Below are 21,177 nucleotides of genomic sequence, written 5' to 3'. Positions count from 1 at the left end.
GTTGTGCTGCGGCTATGGTCCGGATGAAAGTCTCCCTCTCCAGGGTTGGCAGGAATGGAAGATCTTGTGGACTAATGTGAGGGCCTAGATCACTGAGGACATGCTATGAAATGGTACCCTGTCTTAGTCTCCTCTTGCTTCCTGGCTTGGACATAGGATCCTGCTATGACATGTTACTCTTTGCAAATCACAGAGACTGCCTAACCCTGGGCTTGTGCATCCAGGCCTATGAGCCAAAAACGCAGCTCTCTGTTTTGTAAGAAGTCTGTTGTTATTTCATTCCCGGGATGGACCACTTGCTGGTACAGTCTGGATAGTTTCCAGCACTTGAGGCTTGGAGGGTACAGAAGCGTGCAGGCCACAGTGGCATTGTGAGTCATTTACAGACTTATGGCTCTACTCACAATCCTTAATCAGAAGGTGCAGTTTGTCTGGCAGCGCCTGAGTTAGGTGGAGGGTGAGCAAGCTTTTCTATAAAGGGACACATGGTGTATATTTTCTGTTTTGTGGACGTGATCTGCCTTCATTACTTGACACTGCCATTTTAGCACCAAGTGGGCCATGGATGATACAGGGGACAATCAGGCGGGGACAGGGTCTCACTATGTGGCTCTGGCTGGCCTCAAACTCTCCCTGATCCCCTTTGCCTCTGCCTCCCAGTGCTGGGAACAGAAGTGTGTGCCACCACATTCACTGCTTTTTAAAAAGTGGCATGACCAGCAACACTATGGAACTCCTAAACTCAGTAATTTTTTAGATCAACGGTTGTTAATACTGAACATGCTGAGAGGTAGATGTCTTAACTGTCCGAAAGCAGGTGAACCGGTGACAGTTAGAGAGCAGTCTTCATTTTAAGCTGCTTTGCAAACATAAATAAAATGGTTAGTTTCCGGAGAAAGCCTAGAAAGAGCCCTTGTCATGGTACATGTGATGTGGCACATGTGACGTGGTATTTTTAAATTGCTCCCAACTCACTCGTTCTTTCCTTTTAATTTAATTGCCCAAAGTTTAAAGGCTTTCATTGGAAGGTGGCCAAAGAAGATCATTTTTAAAAAACAGAATTCAGTGTGAGTCAAAATCATGTTCCAATCAATTAAATAAAAACTATAATGTAAACCCTGTGGATGTTACATTGACTATACCATTTGCACTTAGCTTATGATCAACGTTAAGACAGGTTAGCCCTCACCATCAGAATGTTAAAAGGGGTTTACCTTCAGGATGGAGACCACTAAAATGAGTTCTGTCAGGCTCCAACTGTCTCATTACATTCATTAAATTACACGCTAGAGCCTCCTTTCATCAATTTGACTTACTCTTTAAATGAAAGCGAGGCCTCTTTTCTCAGATCAGCTGTCAACCTGATAATGTCAGTGGGGCCACGCGGAGCTCTTTAGCATCTCCGTGATGTGGCAGTGAGGTTGTAAATACCCCTAACTTCGGAGAGAGAACAAGAGGGCCTGAGGTAGGAAGTGGGGAGAGAGGGCCTGAGGTAGGAAGGTGGGAGAACAGCCTTTAGAAACTGACAAACCCAGTGAACTGAGCAGCCATTGCTCTGCGTCTGATTTCCTAGGTTTCAGTCACCGCATGCGCAGTTCTTTGTGCTCCCCGTGTTGCTATGAACAGCACATGTGTATTAGTGCTGCTACACATTACAAAACTATGGTTGTCAACATTGTAGTTGGTCAGAAAGCAGAACATCTGAGCAAAAGACTAAAACAAAGATCCCTCTATTAGGAAACCCTGCTGAGACAAACCTACTGAGCTGTAGGAAATACATCAGCAGTTAGCCAATGTCTTTTCAGGTAGAGTCGTATCTGGAAAGAGGTGACCGTGACTCCTCGCATCCTGCAGCTTACGTAAAGGAACCTGAAGAAGGCACGCTGTGTGTCTGTCCCAGTAAACATGCTGTGCTCTAGAAACCCCAGCTGCTGGGTTACTAAAACCAGGGGAATAAGAGGCATGAATTAAAAAATCAAGATACTTTTTTAAAAACTCTGATACAAGAGAAAGAAATCAAATAAATATTAAAAATAAAGCAATAGGCTGGGCAGTGATGGCGCACGCCTTTAATCCCAGCAGAGGCAGGTGGATTTCTGAGTTCGAGGCCAGCCTGGTCTACAAAGTGAGTTCCAGGACAGCCAGGGCTACACAGAGAAACCCTGTCTCGAAAAACCAAAAAAAAAAGCAATGGACAATGTATGTGATAAGCATCGTGGGCACAGTTTGCTTGAAGTTTAATGAAACCAACAGTGTGAGCTTATCAGCCAAGAGACACAGAGGCTGTCGTCCCTTATAAAGACAGCCAACTCAGTGACTGAGACAAACCAATAATCCTGGTGTTTGGGAGCTAGAGGCAGTGAGAGTCCCCCCAAAAAAGTAAATAGTTACCTAGAGAGCCCAGTCACTTGTCACAAACAGTTGTCACTTCCTCTGTCCACAGTTGAGTCATGCACAACAGCCATGTGTATGTGTGTGCATGTGCCTGTGTGTATGTGTGTGTGTGTGTGTGTGTGTGTGGTAGTAGTTGTAGACTGCCATTCTCCTCATTTCCTTGATTCATTCAGTTGAGGAGAAAGGGACATTAGAGTGAGACACACTGTACGTGAGGAGGTGTCATCCCAGCTGAGAACCTGCTGAGATAGAAGTTGGGTTTCTCTGGCTCTGGGAGCCAAATGCTCCCCCTCCACCTGCCCCATGCAGTGACCAAAATCAAAATGAGAAGCCATCCAAAGGGAAGGAACGTGCAGCCAGGCTACCAACTAACCTGCCATGTTAATGTGGCAGGATGCTGTACTAGGATCCGCTGAGCCGCTCTCAGCACTCCAAAAGCCGAAGTAAGGGTTCGTTCGGGGCCATCTGGGGTTGCATAGCCAAACCACATTTCAGAAGCCAAAGCGATAACAAAACGCAGAGTCATGCAGCTTCTATGGCCACATGCGTATGTGGAATTCCAGCAGGCAGAAGAACAGAACACCGAGTCCCTAGGGAGCCACTCTGACTACAGACGCAGGCCATATCCCCTGGGGCGGGCGGTGCAGAGTGCAGTGTAGTTACAGTCTCTGCAGCCAGACAGTGCCGTTCAGACTGCAGCTTCTCTTCTTCGGAAAGAAGATTCTGACTTCGGAAAGGTTGCTTGACCTCTCTGTGACATACGTGTCTCATCTCTGAAGTGGAGCTCCCGATGGAGCAGCTGTGAGGGCTGGATGCTCGGGCACGTTATAAAGCCCGTAGAAGAGCGCCTATCTGCCCAGTGGCCAGGCTTCTTCTACCCACCCTGTCCTTTCTTATCTCATACAGTTAGAAGTAAAACCCAGCGGTAGGGATTATTTAGGGTTGAGTGAACATTATCTTCTTTTCCCCGTGAGGTGAAGGATAAAGATGGGAGGAGAGAGCCCACACTTGGGAGGGAGAAGGGTTGGTTAGTCTAGTCCCCTCAACACTGATGGGAGGGACGAAGTCTCTGCACAAATACTTTTGTTGTTATTGTTTTGAGACAGGACCTCACTGTGCACTGAAGACTAGCCAGGAACTCACTTATCCTCCCCGTGTCGTCTTGAGTAGCTGGGGTTACCAGCATATACTACCACACAGGCCTCCACAGTCATACGCTAAAGAGCTGTTTGTAGCCAGGCGTGGTAGTGCAGGTGTAGTTCCACTTATTCGGGAAACTGAGGCAGGTGAAGTGAATTCCGAGTCTGAAGAGATGGCTCAACAGTTGAAGAGCACTTGCTGCTCTTCCAGAGGACCTGAATTCGGTCCCCAACACCTCTGTAGGTGTCTGCATATTCATGCACATACATATCCTCACACAGATGCACATATGCACAATTAAAAATAAAACATCTGTACTTTTAGAAAGCCTTCCTGGGCTAAAGAGTGAGTGAGTTCAAGGTTAGCCTGGGCAACTCATTGAGCCCTTGGCTCAAAATAAAGTAAAATCAAACGGGGGGGGGGGGGGCGGGGGGGCGGGGTAGGTGCCACTCAGTGGTACAGTGTTTGCCTAGCGTGCGAGAGGCCCTAGGTTCAGTCTCTTAATACTGCAAAAACAATATAAAGCTTTCAGAACAGAGGGCAGCGTAGTGTTGTTGCCCCAGTTGCTCTGAACGTGTGCACAGGGCTACATAGAGCCCTTTGCACCAGTGATGCAGGGGCGGGTGATGCAGGGGCGGGAAGGGCGGTACAGTCACCCGGGAGCTTCCCACTTGGCCTCACTCCAGAGACTTCTCCTTTTGTTCTGCCTTTGGATAGATACACTTCTGTTTTCCTTAGGTTTTTACTGCTGTGAACAGACACCATGACCAAGGCAACTCTTGTAAGGACAACATTTAATTAGGGCTGGCTTACAGGTTCAGAGGTTCAGTCCATTATCATCAAGGCTGGAGTATGGCAGCATCCAGTCAGGCATGGTGCAGGAGGAGCTGAGAGTTCTACATCTTCATCTGAAGGCTGCCAGCAGAATACTGACTTCCAGGCAGCTAGGATGAGGGTCTTGTAGCCCACGTCTACAGGGCCACACCTACTCCAACAAGGCCACACCTTCTAATAGTGCCACTCCCTGGGCCGGGCATATGCAAACCATCGCACAAACTTTGTGCGTCTGGGGAGATGCTTTGAAAAGGTACCAGGAGCTATTATACTAGAACGCCCCATCAGAGCAGGCACACTAGCTTCCTCAGCCCCTCAAACTGTGTCCCCAGCATAGAAGGACCCTCGCTTATACCTCTTCTCTTTTCTCCTGGCCCCGCCAGACCCAGCTATTCTGAGCACTGCGAGAGAGCTTAGCATGACATCACAGCTTAAGAAGCTGCAGGAGACCATCGAGCAGAAAACCAGGATAGGGATTGGAGATATCATCCGAGTCCGAGGCTCTGTGCGCATGTTCCGAGAAGAGCGAGAGATCTGTGCCAACATTTATTGTAAGTACAGTAAGTTTCTGCCAAATGAGCTGATATTCTGGGTGTGTGCTCAGTAAATGCTTGTTTAGCTGGAAGTCAGACTCCAGAAAGGCTCATAGAAGATTTGATCCCGTTGGGGGGGAATTATGTTTAGCGTGCCGTTTTTAGGAAAAGAGCTTTTTTGAATTTTATTTTGAAGAATGTTAATTAGAAGTAAATTGGGAAGTTTGGATAATTTCACCGTTTCTGAAGCACTTTGACATTCTAAATGTCAGTCTGTTAGCATAGAGTATTCTACTAGTTCAAAACGACGGGGACACCTTGAACACCATGAAGCCCATCAACTGGAATGAAAATATCTAATCAGACAACTGTAATGAAAATAGCTAATTAGAAGTGGTTCCAAATCGCCCCCTTTGCACTGTGCTGGCTGGTTTTCAGCTGAAAAATCTCAAAAGCAGCCAGTCATGGTGGTACATGCCTTTAATTTCAGAACCCAGAAGACAGAGTCAGACAGATCTTCCTGCATTCAAGGCCAGCCTGGTCTACATAATGAGTTATAGGCCAGCCAGGGCTCATAGGGAGACCCTGTCAATAAGTACATATATAAATTACAAGGCTGTCCCAGTAGTCCATCGGCATAACATACAGATTGCTAGTGACAGGCCTGTCCCTACCCTAGATGTGTCTGTCACATATAGGGCCTTGCCTTCTCTCTCAGGGGATGGCTGGAGCTGTTCTGTGACTCTAGACTATTGTCCTAGTGGTAGTTTGGACGTGGGAAGACGTTCTCTCGGGGTTACTCCTGTGGCCTCTCTTTCCTGGGTTGTTAGATAAGGTGGACGATCCAGTGTGGAACATGCAAATCGCAAGGATGCTTGAGCTGCCCAAGCTCTACCAGAAGGTGTACGACCAGCCCTTCCGTAACCCAGCCCTACAGGAGGAGGAGGCACTAAAGTAAGTCCCTGGCTGTCACTGCTGAGAACATACGGCCGCAGGGAAGCTTGGGGTACAAATCATCAAACATCCCCCACCTGAGGACCATGGGCTCCGCCTCCCTGGCCTCAGTTCCCACTCCTGCAAAGCGAGAGTGACTACAGCGTAGAGGCACTAGGGTCGTTGCGAATGAAACACAAGCCCATGATGATTGTTATGTATTGTGTAATATATTATACTTGGAGTTACCGAAGGAGTGGAGGGAACACAGATGAATATTTGGGTCGTGGCTGAAACTTGCTCAAGTTAGCTAAAAACTAGAAACACAGATCCAAGAAGCTTAGCAAACCTCCAGGGGAGAACCACGAAGAAGCCTGCACTGAGGCACATCACAGTCCCCATCACAGAGTGACCCCGATCCTGCATTCCCCCACCATAAAACAAGGACAAAAACAACCGGGTTGGGTGGGTTTCACTCCTGTACAGGGTGGGTTTCACTCCTGTACAGAGGGGACACAAAGCCCAAGAGGAATACAAATGTACACACATTTGCTAAAATATGAGGTAAAGAAAACTGCTTATCAGTGGCTCTCTAGAGGCTTCAAGCTGGGAGGATGGTATGAGGCTGTGTCTTACTTAGGGTCACTACTGCTGTGATGAAACCATGGCCAGAGCAGCTTAGGGAGGAAAGCGTTTATTTAACCTCTACTCCCAGTCCACTGTCGTCATCCAAGGAAGTCAGGACTGAAACTCAAACAGGGCAGGAACCTGGAGGCAGGAGCTGACGCGGAGGCCATGGAGGGGTAAGCATACATAGATGCTTACTCACTTGCTCCCCAGGTCTTGCTCATTCTCCTTATAGGAGAATGCAGGACTACCAGCCTGAGGGTGGCCCCACCCACAATAGGTTGGGCCCTCCCTCCCACATCAATCACTAAGCAAATCTCCTGCAGCTTGCCTGCTGCCCGGACTTCTGGAGGCATCTTCTCAATTGAGGTTCCCTTTCCTTAGATGACTATGTCAGTTGTGTCAAGTTGACATAAAACTAGCCAGCACAGGAGGGTACTTTTTATTCTGTCCTTATTATTGATTTTATTGAGTTGGTGGCAGAGGGGTTAGAGAGCTAGCTCAGTGGGTAAAAGTGCATGTCCCCCATGCGTGAGCACCTAAGCTCAGATCCCGGCTATAGGCAAGTCTGGGCCGGCTGGTGTGCACTAAGGGGATGGAAGCAGGGCGATCAGCGGGGCTTGCTGTCCACTTCCTTATCTCTAAAGTCAATGAGAGATCTGCTCTCAAGGGAATAGGTAGAGGGAAATGAAGCAGGGCACCAGTATCTTCAAGTTCTGGCATCTGCATGCATGCATGCATGCACACACACAGAGCACATACACTCACATGCACACACACAGAGCACATACACACATGCATGCACACACACATACACACTCTCACACACACACAACATTCATGCACATAGACAGCATACACAGACCACGTACTTAACACAGCACACATACACACAGCACATGTACAGCGTGTACACACACACACAGCCGTCACACACAGTTTTTCTTCCGGGGTAGAGAATGAACCAGGACCAAACTCACGCTAGGCCAGTGCTCTAGCACTGAGCTGTACCCCGGCCCTCTCTTTAACTTTTCAAACATGTAAATGTATCGCTTATCCAGTAAGTCAAACAGTGCAAACAGCAGGTATGCGTAACACAGAAAGTGGGAACCCTCTCCGCACTACTGCCCAGAGGTTGCCAGAGGGCTTGAGCTGGCTTGGTTCCCTTTAGATGCCTGTCTTCTGTGCACACAAGAGCATGAACGTCACCTAGATATTTGGTGGGATCTCCTCTCCCTCACAAACATGGCCCTCCTCCATGCTGTTCTCGACCCGCTTTATAATCCACCACGAGTGTCCAGCAAGTGACACGGTCCCACCAAAGCTACACAGCGGGCACCGTGTGGATTTCCCTGTTTGTAAAAACAAAACAACACAACAGCAAATCAAAACAAGCATGGTGCAGGATGGCTCTCCCAGATAGCTTTTGGTTTCGTGTACTCCAAAAGGAGCCGAGTAGTGGTTTCTTTCTGCAGGGTGTTTTAAAACTTTGCTCCCTGCAGCAATAAAGACAATTTGGATCTCGCTGGCCTCACGTCTTTGCTGAGTGAGAAAATTAAAGAATTCCTCCAGGAGAAGAAAATGCAAAGCTTCTACCAGCAGGAGTTAGAGACAGTGGAGTCTTTGCAGTCTCTGGCCAGTCGGCCTGTGACCCACAGCACGGGCTCGGACCAAGTAAGTGTGGCACATTGGGAGGTATGTGGGGGGTGGGGCTGGGGGTGGGGTGGAGGGAGATGCATAAGTGACTGGTGTCAGAGTCACACTGGATGGACTCCAAAAGCAGAGGTCACCGTTTTAGCATGTGCCATTTCTATTCTGGAAAGGTGACTGACCACTAAGAATCTGAAATGCACTGAACCTGCCCCTTACAAGGTCACACTGCACTTAGTGTTTAGGCTGAGGTCACAGCACGCAGTTGCCAGTACTCACCGAGATGGTGTCCCGTAGGTCAGGGAGATGAGAGGAGACAACTATCCTCTACCCAAGAGGATGTATCGATCAGCAAGATGATCCCTGAGCCAGGGCTTTTAATGACTTACTCCTTTTGCCTTGGGAAAGGTTCATCTGTCCTGTTGTAGGAATTCGAGTGAAGGCCAAGCTGCATCCAGTCATGTCTGTAGCTAGGAAAGTGCAGAGGACCAAGCAGTGTTCCCGTTCCTCTCGGTACAGCCCCGCCTTGCACTCCGAGGGCTCCTGGCACACTGCTTTGGTGTTTGCTGTTTCTATGTTAGTACAAAGTTAAGATTTACTAAGACATTTCCGGTTTAGCCTGTCGCTTGTATTACTGCTCTTGGGTCCGCTGCTGTCGCGTGTGACTGTGTATTTACTTTTAAGTGAACAGTCTCGGCTTACCGTCATCTTCTGATGCCTCATCCCCTCTGACTGCTACTTGCCCTCAGTATCTCTCCACAGATCTGTATCTCACCCCTCACTGTTGTGACCCCCGGGGCATCCCTGTCTGTGTCACTAGTACTTACCTTCCCGGCCTGAGTTCCATCTGTATCTGTGATGTCACTGCCACTTGTCCCTTGCAGTCCTCACCCCGCCCATTACGTCCCAGCCTGCTGACGTCACTGGCACATAGTGGTTTTTTGGTTTTTGGGTTTTTTTTCCCACCTCTTGTAGCAGAATTGAAGGGCTGTCCTAGCAGAGGCCCTGTCTGCATGTTCTGTGCTCTCTACACAGGACCTCAGGACTGGGTACTGCAGGAATGAAGATTGATTTTGGGGTTTTGGGTTTTTTTTTTTTTTTTTTTTTTTTTAATTCAGATGGTCCTGAGAATGGCAGGCGTGTTTCCCTCCCATCCTCTCCCACCCTGCTCCTGATCCCACCGCCGGTCCGGAGCATGACCTTGGCCAAATGCTGTGCTTATGTTGACAGCGGTGGGCGCCTCCCTTCTTGTTCCCCACATGGGAGTGCACTGCCGGCTTTAGGAGACCTCGGTTTTCAGTGAGCAGTGCATCTTTCTGTTCTTTGTGTACGTAGAGATTTGCCACCATCTAAGAGCTTTCCTTCCCCGTACCAAGGATGAGTTCACACCCATAACCAGGCTCCATTCTGCAACTGTCCTGACGCCTCTCCAGTCTTCTCCCGTCAGCAGCCAGGCTGCTCTGAGTGTCCTAACTTATTCCGGATGCTGCTGGTGGGACAGGCACCTTCTCACCATCCCAGCCCCTCATGACCTTGCTTCCTAGATTTGTTCACACACCTAATTACCTCTTCCTGGCAACAGGCTCTGTGCGCAGTGACCCAGGATTTCATAAAGGGAGATGAGGGATAGAGTTTCAGAAAAACACTCGGGTGGAGAAGGTCGTGGCTGGGAACTTTGTTCTTTGCCAAGGTTGCTTCTAAACAGCCTTGGTCTCCGGCTGCCCACTTCCCAGTGGCCTGTAGACAGCCTCAGCCTCCAGCTGCTCACTTCCCGTTGGCCTGTAGACAGCCTCCCATCTGACTGCCCACTTCCCATTGGCCTCCTTTCCATTTCATCATTTAGAATAAGCTCAGAGTTAAACTGACCTTCCTAGGGCTTCTGATGCCTCTCAGTTTATTTTCAGTAAAATCTTTCCTAGTCTTCTCTCCCCTTTTTCTTTTCCTTTTAAAACATTTTAGATCAGGGTTTGTGTGCGCGCGCGTGCGTGCACGCGCATGCGTGTGTTTGGGGCCCAAGGATCAAACTCAGATCCTTAAGAGTTGGCAGCAGGTGCCTTGACGTGGGGGCAAGCACCTTTCCAGCCATGCATCTCCTCTTTCTATTGAGGCATGGTCTCACTCTGTAGTCCAGGCTGACCTGGAACTTGCTACATAACCCAGGCTAGCCTCAAATTCACAGTCCTTCTGCTTGAGCCTCTTATGTGCAGAACTTTATGTGTCTGCTACCATGCCCAGTTCTAAAGAAGCATTAGTAAGTAGCGAGGCCCACCTTCATGTGAAGCCATGATGGCTACAATTGACTGGAAAGACGTCAGGACTCCCCCAGGCAGGATGTTCTGTGGCGGAGTTTTGACGTGGTATCCTTTTGAAGAAGCTTAGAGCAGAAGACTGTTTCTGTGTAGTGCTGTATATTTAAAAAGAAACTGATCTGTCGCTGTATTTGTTTCTCTTTGAAAACGATTTCTTCCATCAATTATGAATCAGTTGGTCAAATTGCCCTGCTTGGGATGTCAGTGTCCCTCAATTAATAGCGCCCTGGGAGACTGCAGATGCTCGGGCGATGCAGAAACCCGAGAGCCCTGGGCGCCCTGTTGTCACTCATGGCTGCTCACTTCCCCGTCTCTCCCTTCTGATTTTTTTTCTAACCGTCGCCTTTCTTAGCAAATCCAGAAACATGATAAGCAGATCTTACAGGACCATTGTTTCTCTGACAGCTAGATGAATGCTGACTATGTTTGGGCGGGCAGATTATATATATTTCAGGAAGCCACCCAGTTCCTGGCCTGAGCACCAAGTCGCTGCTTCAGTCTGTGAGCAATTTTGGTTTCCTGAACCGTGCGTGTCTGTCATTGTTCTTTTGAAAGTGACGAGCAAAACACAGATCTCAGTCCCGGAAGCGGCTGGCTTGTCAGAAGGGACCCCTGGTGTCCTTGCTCTCAGGACTGTGGCCTTTGAAACAGGCTAGGCAGCACATCCTGAGGCCGCGAGGCAGTCTCTGGAGAGGATGCGTCCTGTATTGTTTGCAGTTCCTGGGAGCTGAGCTGCAGTTGGCTCCCTATGGCTGCGAGTGCTTTCCCTGCTGACCCGGCCTCTCAGAGGAGGGAGCTGATGCTCATGGGAAAGATCGCCCAGCAGCCTGGGGGCAAAGCCGTGATCAGTCAGAGCAGAACCCAAGTTCAGCACAGTTACCAAGTGTGACCCTCCAGAGCAGACTTCTGACCCTGCCTAAATGCCGGCCTGCTCAGCTGACGCATGCCTAGAGCACGCTGACTCAGCACAGGAAAAGCCTGTTGGGTGAATTCATAATAAACCAGTTGGGCTTGGGAGTTAGTCGCAGGTAATGGAAGATGAGACATTTCTTTTTCTTCCCTGTGCAGGTGGAGTTAAAGGACAGTGGCACTTCTGGCGTAGCGCAGAGAGTGTTTAAGAATGCTCTCCAGCTGCTTCAGGAAAAAGGACTCGTGTTCCAGAGAGACAGTGGCTCTGATAAGCTGTACTACGTAAGAGACCTGCAGCCTAGTTTCCCCTCATGGCTTCCGTTACAAGTACAGTTAGGCTTAGGAATAGTACCAGTTTCTAAGACAGTGAGTCGGGGTGAAAGCGACCTCTTACCCTTTCACAATGTAACTGTTTCCTCCAGTGAAACAGTCTGACTCTGTAAACCCAGGCTGACCTTGAACTCCTAATCTCCTGGCTCCACCTCTCCACGGCTGGGATTGTAGGTGTGTGCCACTACTCCGGATCCATGCTGCCACTTGAAGCCCAATGGCCGTCTAAATATTTATCTGTACATTGACAGATATACAAGCACGTCCCTATGGCTTTTTTAAGAAAGGAAGGAAGGGTAGGGGAAGGGGGAACGGAAGGGAAGGGAGTAAGAGTGAGTGAGCTATCTTCTAATTGAGAAGGCCTCATCCTCAGAGCTCCTGGTGCAGATGCTGATGCACTGGAGACTGTCCTGTGTCTTCCACCAGCATCCCTGGCCTCTCACACTAAATGCCACTAGCACCTAGTATGTTGTGACAATCAGAAATGCCTTCGGGCATCACCAGATGTCCCACTGCTGTGAAGAGTGCTCCGCACAGCCTGCAGTGCCACCGTCTGTCCCTGTGCCCGTGTGTCCCGGCACCTGCGAGTCTGCCTCACTCTTTCTGACCAGGAGTATTTACCAGAACTTTCTAGCCATTCCTTTGTGACGGACGGACGGACACTACGGTTGTACGACTTTTGCTGTCACAAATAGTGTTTCCTGACTCGATCTGTGTGGCTCTCTGTGTGAATCTGTGTTGGTATTTCCAAGGACGGCTCACGCAGGAGAGCGCCCGGAGCAAAGGACACTTTAGTTAAAGCTTTCAGGTAACTCCAGTCTGCCTCCCTGAAGGCCTTGCTTGCCAGCCTCCCTTCTGAGGAACGGGACGGCTGCTTGCTTGCCTCCATCTTTTCAAGGTAGAAGTCTGCCTCTTGCTGCATGCCTTTGATGTTGGAGGCAGTAAGCTGAGAGAGGACCACTCGTGTCCAGAGCGGAGAAGTGGCTTCAGAATAAGATGAGAGCTCTGGAGACAGGCTGCTGGGCCTGCCTGCTTGCAGACTCGCTAGAGGTCTACTTAGCAGGTCATTTCCTCTGTGGAGAGGCCCAGGTTTTATTTATTTAAGTAGGAGGGGTTTTCCACAGTGTTGAGAGGTAAGCCAGTATAACACAGTGCTGTCCACTCATCCCGGGATGGGAGGGGCCAAGCAGGACATGGCGGCCATTGTCACACTAAGTTCAGCTGGAGCCCTCTTAGAGATTTGTGCCTCCTTCTGTTCTGGGTTGGCTTCTGTGAGGGTCTGTCTGTAGAGAGCAACCCTCCCTGGGAAGCAGCCAGGGCAACTGCAGCTGCCCAGGGCGAGGTGTGGCAGGGTTGGGCACTTCCTCTTGTGAATGAATCACCCTGAGCTGGAAGGGGTAGTCAAACAGGAATAGATCCCACGGCCCCTTCTGTGGCTGACCCCTCCCTTCCACTCATCCCTGATTTGTGGCTTTCCTTTCTCCTGAAGCCCTGCTGGGGACATAGTTACAGCAGAGCCCAGAGCTCTGTTTGCACCCATGGTTGACCTTCACACTAATCTTGTGAGTCCGAAGTCATCAGGTCTCACGGGCGGCCATGGCTGTTTCCTGTACCCAGTTCTTCAGCTGTGTTCCCATGCTTAGACTTGGCTCTTCCTCCTTCCTCTTTCTTCTCTCCTTTTACACACTCCTTCCTTCCTTCCCTCTTCCCCTTTCTTCTCTTCCTCCCTCCCTCCCTCACCTTCTTTTTCTTTTGCTTCCTCTCCCTCCCCCCCTCTCTGCCTCTCTTCCCTCTTCCCTTCCCTCTTCTCCCCTCTCTCTTCTCTAGTGTTATTAAATTTACTGCCTGTAGCTGAGGGTGAAGCCTGCTGCTAGTTGAGAAACATGGTTGTGGGTGTGCCTACAAGAGCAGAGAGCGTTTCTGTAGATAAGCTGGATTCTCTAGCTTGCTGGCTTCCCCATGCCCATTTCTTCTTTAATTCTTCCTTGTGCTTAGAAGAAGAGGAACTAAAGAAATATAAGACAAGAAGGGGACCGAGAGGAAGAAGGCTGGGACAGGGAGGAAACTTTGAACCTGCGGGAGCTCCTTCAAAAACACTGGGCAAGGAAGAGGAGTGTCTGTCTGAGTGGCCACAGTGTAGAAAAGGGCAGTTGCCCCTTCAAGGCACAGGGTTCCAGTTATGCTTTCCCTTCTGGCCCCAACAAACCAGCTCCTGAGAGAGCTGTGTCCTTAGGGGCAGAGCGGAGCTGCAGCGGCCACCACGCATCAGAATCACTGAGGGAGGGCGTATGGGGGAGGCTTGTCGTTGCTATGGGATTTGTAGAACCGCCTCGAAGGCTGGTCTTGAGTTCTGAGTGACACACTGCTGTGTTCTCAAACCACGTTTCCTCTCTGGATTCTCCTTTTAGGTAACCACCAAAGACAAAGACCTGCAGCAGAAGATCTACCACATCATTAAGGAAGACTGTCAGAAACCAAACCGTAAGTGTTTTGTGATGGTGAGCCGGTGCGCCCAGGGTTCCTTCCCTCCTAGACAGAATCAGGATGCTCTGTCCTGACTCAGGAGGGAGACAGCCAGGGCTTCTGTCCTCCGAGACTCATTGTCCTCTCCTCTATGTCGTGTTGCCTGGGCAGAGGAGTCAGCATGTGGGGCTCCTTTAAACAGCCCTGGGGTGTCCGGTCCTGTAGGGATAAGCTGGAGGCCAACCACCAAGCTCTCCCTGAGATTCGGGCACACTGAAGTGAACCACCACGCTCGGCTCTGAGATGCGCTCGCTGCTTCTGGTCCCTGGTTTGTCGCCCATGTTTACCACTGCCTCTGAATGTAATGTCAACATTCACTCTCTTCTCAAACATCAAGGCTTTTCAGTTTCAGGCAGGACGGCTCTTAGACATTACAGTTCATGAATAACGAAATCCAGTCATCTCAAGAAACCCTTGAGTTATAAATGAAATGGCTTAGAAAAATAGTGCCGGTTTGTGGAGTTAGGTCGGCCCCTAGTGGCTGGACACTCAAACTACATCTAGTCTGATAACTCGCATATCAATTCACCCTAATTACAAAGAAAGCATCCGTCTTATCATGAGTCTGTATGAACTTGTGAGTCTTCAAGGTGACCGTCCAGAGCCTGGCTTTTGCAAACATATGCCAATGACAAATACTTATGTCACCATGATCCTAGGAGCAGAAAGGGTTGTTAGCCCTGGGTCCCCTTCCTATTTTTATTCTCTCTGGAGAAGTCTTTCACTCCTTTCAGACCCAGAAGGAAAGGCTGGGTCTACAGACAGGTAGAGGGAGGCCAGGTCATCTACCCTGTGGTTTAGGACCCAGTGAGATCAGAACCAATAGGGTGCCACAATCAGACAAGAAAGAAAGAAAGGAAGGAAGGAAGGAAGGAAGGAAGGAAGGAACGGAGGAAGGAAGGGAGGGAGGGAAAGGGAAGGAAAGAGCGAGCCCCAAAGCAGTCCTGTTACGGTAGTAATGGATGCTGTTTGGCTCATTCGTAGCAGGGATGGAGCAGCACAGGCAGGCATGGTCGCATGGACCTGTAACCCCAGCCCTGGGAAGGCCGAGGCAGGAGGTCAGCCAGGGTTAACACAATGAGATGTGCTTTCTTTCTCCCCCTGCCCATACCCCTCTATTTCACCTTTCTTTTTCCCTCCCCCTTCCTGTGTGTATGTGTATGTGTATGTATGTATGTGTGTGTGTGTGTATGTGTGTGTGGTATGTGTGTGTGTGTATGTGTGTGTATGTGTGTGTGTGTTATATGTACCTGGTGTATGTGCATGGAAATGAAAGGAAGACTTTAGATGTCCTCTATCCCTTTCTGCCCTTCTCTCTCTGTCTCTGTCTCTCTCTCTTTCTAAAAACTGCTTTATTTATTTATATTCCAAATCTTACCCTCATTCCTGGTCCCTCCTCCAAGAGTTCTTCACCCCCACCCCCCACCCCACCCCTGCCTCTGAGCGAGTGCTCCCCATCTCACCCTCTCACTCCCCCTACCTTACCTTTCCCCCCCGCAACCCTCCTTCCCTGGGGCACCCAGTCTCTACCTGTACACATCCTCTCCCATTGAGGCCAGGGGCCATGGACCAGGCCATGTATGCTCATATATGCTCACTGGTTGGTGGTTTAGTCTCTGGGAATCCCCAGGGGTCCCAGATACAGTTAGTTGACACTGTTGTTCTTCTTGTGGGGTTGCCACCCCCTTCAGCTCCTTCAGTTCTTCCCCTGTCCTATTCTTTTAAGACAGACTTGTCACTGAGCATGGAGGAAGGCTGGCAGCCAAGGTGCTCCAGCTGTTCTCCTGTGCCTACCCCTCCCTCCCCACATTCACACAGTGCAGGGGTTACAGGCGCTCCTGCAGCCGTGCCTGGCTGATTTTACATGGGTATCAGAGATTTGAAATCTCAGGTCCTTAGGCTTCCAAAACAAGGTGCCTCTCCAGCCCACAGACTGTCGCAACAAAGCAAAACCAATAGGCAGCCTCTCTGTCTGCTGCTTTGTGAGAGCCTCAGCCAGAACGGATGGTCCCAAAATGCCATTCCTCCACACTGAATCCCAGGCCCCTCAGCCGCCGCATTCTTAGATTGATGCACATTGGGACTGCAGCGCTTTATAGCCTGGCACCCGTAAAGTAAACGAAAGGGGTCCACACTCCATCCTCGGAAGGAGTGGCTCCGTGGGTGGCAGTGCTTGCTCTGAAAGCCTGATTATCAGAGTTCAGGTCCTTGGAACACACAGAAAAGTTGGGTTCAGTGGCACACACCTGTGTTCCTAGCACCCCTCTAGCAAACTGGGAGGCAGGTACGAAGCTCATGGGCCAGGCCAGCTAGCGTGGAACACACAGTGCAGCAGCAGAAAGCAGCAAGATGGACGGCAAGAAGCAGCTCCCTAATTCATATCCGTGCCGTGGCACGTGCACACATGCACCCCAATAAAATATTTAAAAGAGACTTAAAAAAAAGTGACAGGTTTTATATACACTGGTTGGTCAGCCCCTGCCCGGGCAACTGAGCCTACCATGGTGGATGGCTCTGCCACTGTCTGTAAGTTGTGTGAGGGGGACCCTGCAGGCAGTCACAGCTGGCAGGGAAGCGAACCAGGAAGAGGTGAGAGTGAAAACTCAATTCAGTTTGGTATCATCAACCTGGATCAAACCTCGGGGAGTCTGGTGCCAGGGGGTTTACTGCCAGCATTCTTTAAACCCAGTGTAATTTTGGAAAAGAAGTTTCCAGGTATAATACAATCCCCGGTGCACAAGGTATAATTACATTGAACCTCAACTCAGGGCACATGTCATTTCTTCCAAGAAGACGGGTTCTGGAGATGGGCTACATGTATTAGCTTAAGGGTCTAGGGGAAGAGCTGGTCTGCTCATAGAGGTAGTGGAGAGGTCATTTAGGCTATTAGCCACCTCTGGTCCTGGTTATGAAAGCTTGGGGGAGCCTTTGGCTATACAGATATTGTAACGGTCATTTAGACTACTAGGTATCTTTGGTCCTGGTTGGGGGAGCCTCTGACTGTACAAGTCATTGAGATTACCAGTCATTACTGGTCCCGGTTGTAAGAGTTTGATATGGGGGCTGGAGAGATGGCTCCTCGGGTAAGAGCACTGACTGCTCTTCCGAAGGTTCTGAGTTCAAATCCCAGCAACCACCTGTTGGCTCACAACCACCCGTAATGAGATCTGACGCCCTCTTCTGGTGCGTCTGAGGTCAGCTACAGTGTACTTAGATATAATAATAAATAAATCTTAAAAAATAAAAATAAAAAATAAGTTTGATCTGTCCTGGCCCGACAGATATTGCACATCATCAGGCTGTTAATCACCTCCGATTCCCAGATTTCTGAATGGAAAAACAAATTTTACGTATTTTCCATTGGAAAGACATCCTGGTTTCCTGGAGACCTGGGAGTGCAAGGACCTTTGAGCTCTGCTCCCAACACATGCAGGCCTCTAAGAGCTATCGGCCAATCACCTAGTGCGAATAACTCCCTAGGATACTCACAGGAACTCTCGCTCTTTCTCTCTCTCTCTCTCTTTTTTTTTTTTTTTTTTTTTTTTTTTTGGTTTTTCGAGACAGGGTTTCTCTGTGTATCCTTGGCTGTCCTGGAACTCCGTGTGTAGACCAGGCTGGCCTCGAACTCAGAAATCCGCCTGCCTCTGCCTCCCGAGTGCTGGGATTAAAGGCATGCGCCACCACTGCCCGGCTCACAGGAACTCTCTTAGCATTGGCTGTAGTCACCTGTCTTTCTCTTGTCATAACCTGTGGCACTGAGTAATAAATACGCAGGTCCTAAAAAGTCAGACAGTGCAGAACTGCTCAGAGGACCTCAGACCCCCCTCTCCACACCAGACCAGCATCCGTCTGGGGGTGCTCCGTGCACATGCAAACACACAATCCTGCTTTTCTAGAAACTCAAGGTTGGCCTATAATCTGCATTGTCTGCACCCAGCATTGACCTCTAGAGGGCATTGGCAATTGCGCTGTGTGTGGAAAGATGCCTCCAACTTCTAAGTGGCTACATGCTATTCCACAGTTGTCCAGAGAGGTCAGTCTATTCATTTCATCATTCCTACTGGGCCTTTAATAAGTGATGGGCTGACATTTAGAGGGACTGGGGCTGAGACCATAGCAAGGAAAGTGTCTGCACTAAGCCTAAGCCGGCATCAGCTCCATGAAGGACTAAGGGGCTCGTCCTTTCAGAAGGTGGGCAGCATGTGGCATCAGAGAGAGCCTGGTTGCAGAGCAGGTGACAGTGGTGTCTACCTGAAGAATGTGAATTGGTGTTCCCAAAGCTGTTGAGAGAATTCTAATTTAGGCTAGAAAGGGGTGAGAAAAGCGAGGTTCCCTTTCCCGACGGGACAGTGACTGGTAGCCCTTACCTCTAGCCTGGGGTCCTGAAGGCTCGCTCTAGCTCTCTGCCCCTTGGCTGAATACTGAAGCAGAAACATTTCAGGTGGGATTGTTGTGTGGATTTTTCTCTACTGTAGGTGGCTTCTAGATTAAAAAGCCTGGATTTCAGCTTTACATATGGTATAACAATGGTAAATTTTCCAAAAAAGAGTTGTACGATCCAAATGTTTTTTTTTTTTCTTTTTTTCTTTTTTCTTTTTTTGGTTTTTTCAAGACAGGGTTTCTCTGTGTAGCCCTGGCTGTCCTGGAAATCACTTTGTAGTTTGTTCCAGGCTGGCCTAGAACTCAGAAATCTGCCCACCTCTGCCTGCCAAGTGCGCCACCACCACCCAGCCCAAATGTCTTTTGACTCTGGAAATGTTCTCATGAGTAGAAAAATTAAGCACAAAACGTGCAAGTAAGCATCTCACCTAGATTCCCTGGAAGACCAGCTCTGGAACACAGCCACGCCCTGTGTATTCGCTGTGTCCTTTTTACATCTAATGGGTGCCATGTAACATGTACCGTGTAACATGTATTGTGTAACATGTACCGTTGTAACACACATGTAGAGTGCTTCTTCAACGACAGCATTTTGAAAGTAATGAGTATATTCAACCACTAGGGGTCACAATCTAACCTTTGTTAGCCTGGGACCTCAGGCCATGAGAGGATCACAAATGCTCCCTGTCCCACAACCAGTAAACAGAACTGATTCTCGTGGGTGCTGTGACTTGCTCAAGGGTACAAAGCTGCTTCTCTGAGAGCCTTCCCCACTCGAGCCCTTTGGTTACCATGGGAGCGTAGACCAGCTTCAGCTGGTGTGTGCCAGGGCTGGGGCTCTGAGGAGGGCCTGGCTTTTAGTGATGAGGTTCCTCTGTGACTTAGGATATTGTTTATGTCAGAAGATGTCCAGATGACGTAGAGGGACAGAACACAGCACAGTGCATTTGTTCTTCCGTTCTAGTCTGCTTTAGTCTGCTTGGTAAGGAGAAGAGGCTGCTAACACATGAGCGTAGAGGTAATGATCACTAACCCCACGAGGGGGTGGGGTGCCAGCCTTCAGCTTTCATCACTGAGTGCCCAGTGCTTAGTTTGGGGTCAAAAGGTGAAAGATTACTAAACTACAACTGCCATAGATATGACGCAGTGAAAGCCAGAAGAGGAAACATGGGACGGGCTCAAGGTAGGAATCCCTTAGCCAAGCCACCCCATTGAGTTAAGAAAGACCAGCTCTCGCTGGGCAGTGGTGGCACACGCCTTTAATCCCAGCACTCGGGAGGCAGGGGCAGGTGGATATCTGAGTAGAAGCCAGCCTGGTCTACAGAGTGAGTTACAGGGCTAAACAGAGAAACCATGTCTCAAAAAAAAAAAAAAAAAAAAAAAAAAAAAACAAGAAAAGAAAAGAAAAAAGCAAAGAAAAGGCCAGCTCTACTGTGAGTCTCCAGAGGCCTCCTGGAAAGCCAGGATTCAGTACTGTGTACCAGAGAAAAGGGTTTATCAGGGACCACACAGCCATTAGGATAGGCTATACAGATTGACTGGAAGTCTGAGAAGTGGGCTGTGTCACAGAGGCATGCGTGTGGAGCCTCGGGCTATGTCACATTGGAGAGGGACAGAGGAGGGCCCGGCTGTCACAGTCACACCTGGTGTCTGCCCTTGCCTGTAGATATGGAGAAGGGCTGCCACCTGCTACACATCCTGAACTGTGTGCACCTCAACCTCCGCTGGGACCTGAGCAAGGCTGTGCTGCAGCGGGTGCTGGAGCTCCTGGAGGACCAGAGTGACATCGTCAGCACCGCGGACCACTACTACGCGGCCTTCTGAGCAGAGCCGCGGAGCAAAGCGGGAGGCTCTACCCTAGGTTCTGCTCACAGGCCCAGTAAAGACTTACACATCCCATAGTAAGCTCTGATAAGTCACAGGAAAATAGGACTGAGACAGATGGCTCTGATGTCAGCCATGACACACACAAGCCCTCCTTGTCAGCTCCCTGGCTGGACTTCCCATCACTCAGAACAGAATGGGAGAAAACGGTGTTGCTGGTTTAATCACTGTGTCTGAATTCAGGGGCCCCGTCTCGATAGAGGGGCATCCCAGGGCGAAGGCTCCTCCACATCTGAACTGGAGCAGAAATAGCAGACTACACCGTCTGAAAACGTCACACTCCAAGCTACCACATACATCCCCACCAGGCTCCCCTGATGTGTCAAGAGCTCGTATAGGCGCATCGTCTCCTACAGTAATTGACGTTTGCCTCAGTTTCCTGGGACTTCAGCAGTAGCGGTGAGGGCTGCTGAGGCTTGCAGATCTGCATTGAAGAATAAAAACTCCAATGCATGGCTTGGCATTTCAATTCATTTCCTTATGACTTGAAAGTTGTCTCAGAACATTTCCCTGCACTCAGGAGAGGTGCCCAACTAAATGTGTGGTTCCTCGGTGCCCCTGAAGATGGCAGAGGCTATCGGCCAACTGTCTGGCTGATAGTGTTATTTTCAAGGTTGCCGCTGAGTGTGCAGGGTGTGCCGACACCATCCAGACGAAGCCCGGTATGTGCCCAGACAGGTGATGCTCAGAATGACAAGGTAAAGAAAACATCTGAGTTATGTAGCAGGCTT

The 21,177-nt window shown here is 49.5% G+C and overlaps 1 protein-coding gene and 1 long non-coding RNA gene across 4 annotated transcripts in view; one reads left to right on the top strand and one right to left on the bottom strand.

Moving 5' to 3' along the window:
• Positions 1 to 20,915, top strand: part of Stn1 (STN1, CST complex subunit) — a 44,815-nt gene extending 23,900 nt beyond the window's left edge. Inside the window, exons 5-10 of one of the 3 annotated variants that reach the window (XM_030250695.1) lie at positions 4,752 to 4,919; positions 5,732 to 5,855; positions 7,964 to 8,135; positions 11,489 to 11,611; positions 14,068 to 14,140; positions 20,229 to 20,915. In XM_030250695.1, the coding sequence (XP_030106555.1) occupies positions 4,752 to 4,919; positions 5,732 to 5,855; positions 7,964 to 8,135; positions 11,489 to 11,611; positions 14,068 to 14,140; positions 20,229 to 20,386 (818 nt within the window). In that variant the 3' untranslated portion in view covers positions 20,387 to 20,915. Of the gene's footprint in view, positions 1 to 4,751; positions 4,920 to 5,731; positions 5,856 to 7,963; positions 8,136 to 11,488; positions 11,612 to 14,067; positions 14,141 to 14,347; positions 14,740 to 20,228 lie in introns of those variants that run through there. The other 2 variants (NM_175360.3, XM_006526598.4) reach the window with 2 other exon arrangements.
• Positions 5,368 to 8,964, bottom strand: Gm19557 (predicted gene, 19557). The gene is made up of 3 exons (NR_045322.1): positions 8,939 to 8,964; positions 8,391 to 8,683; positions 5,368 to 7,813 (listed from the first exon to the last, which is right to left on the bottom strand). It is a non-coding gene; the product is annotated as a predicted gene, 19557 (long non-coding RNA).
• Positions 20,916 to 21,177: the final 262 nt, after the last annotated feature.

Source organism: Mus musculus, chromosome 19, assembly GCF_000001635.26.
Source record: "Mus musculus strain C57BL/6J chromosome 19, GRCm38.p6 C57BL/6J".
NCBI lineage: Eukaryota > Metazoa > Chordata > Mammalia > Rodentia > Muridae > Mus > Mus musculus.
This window is presented reverse-complemented; position numbering and strand designations above follow the sequence as displayed.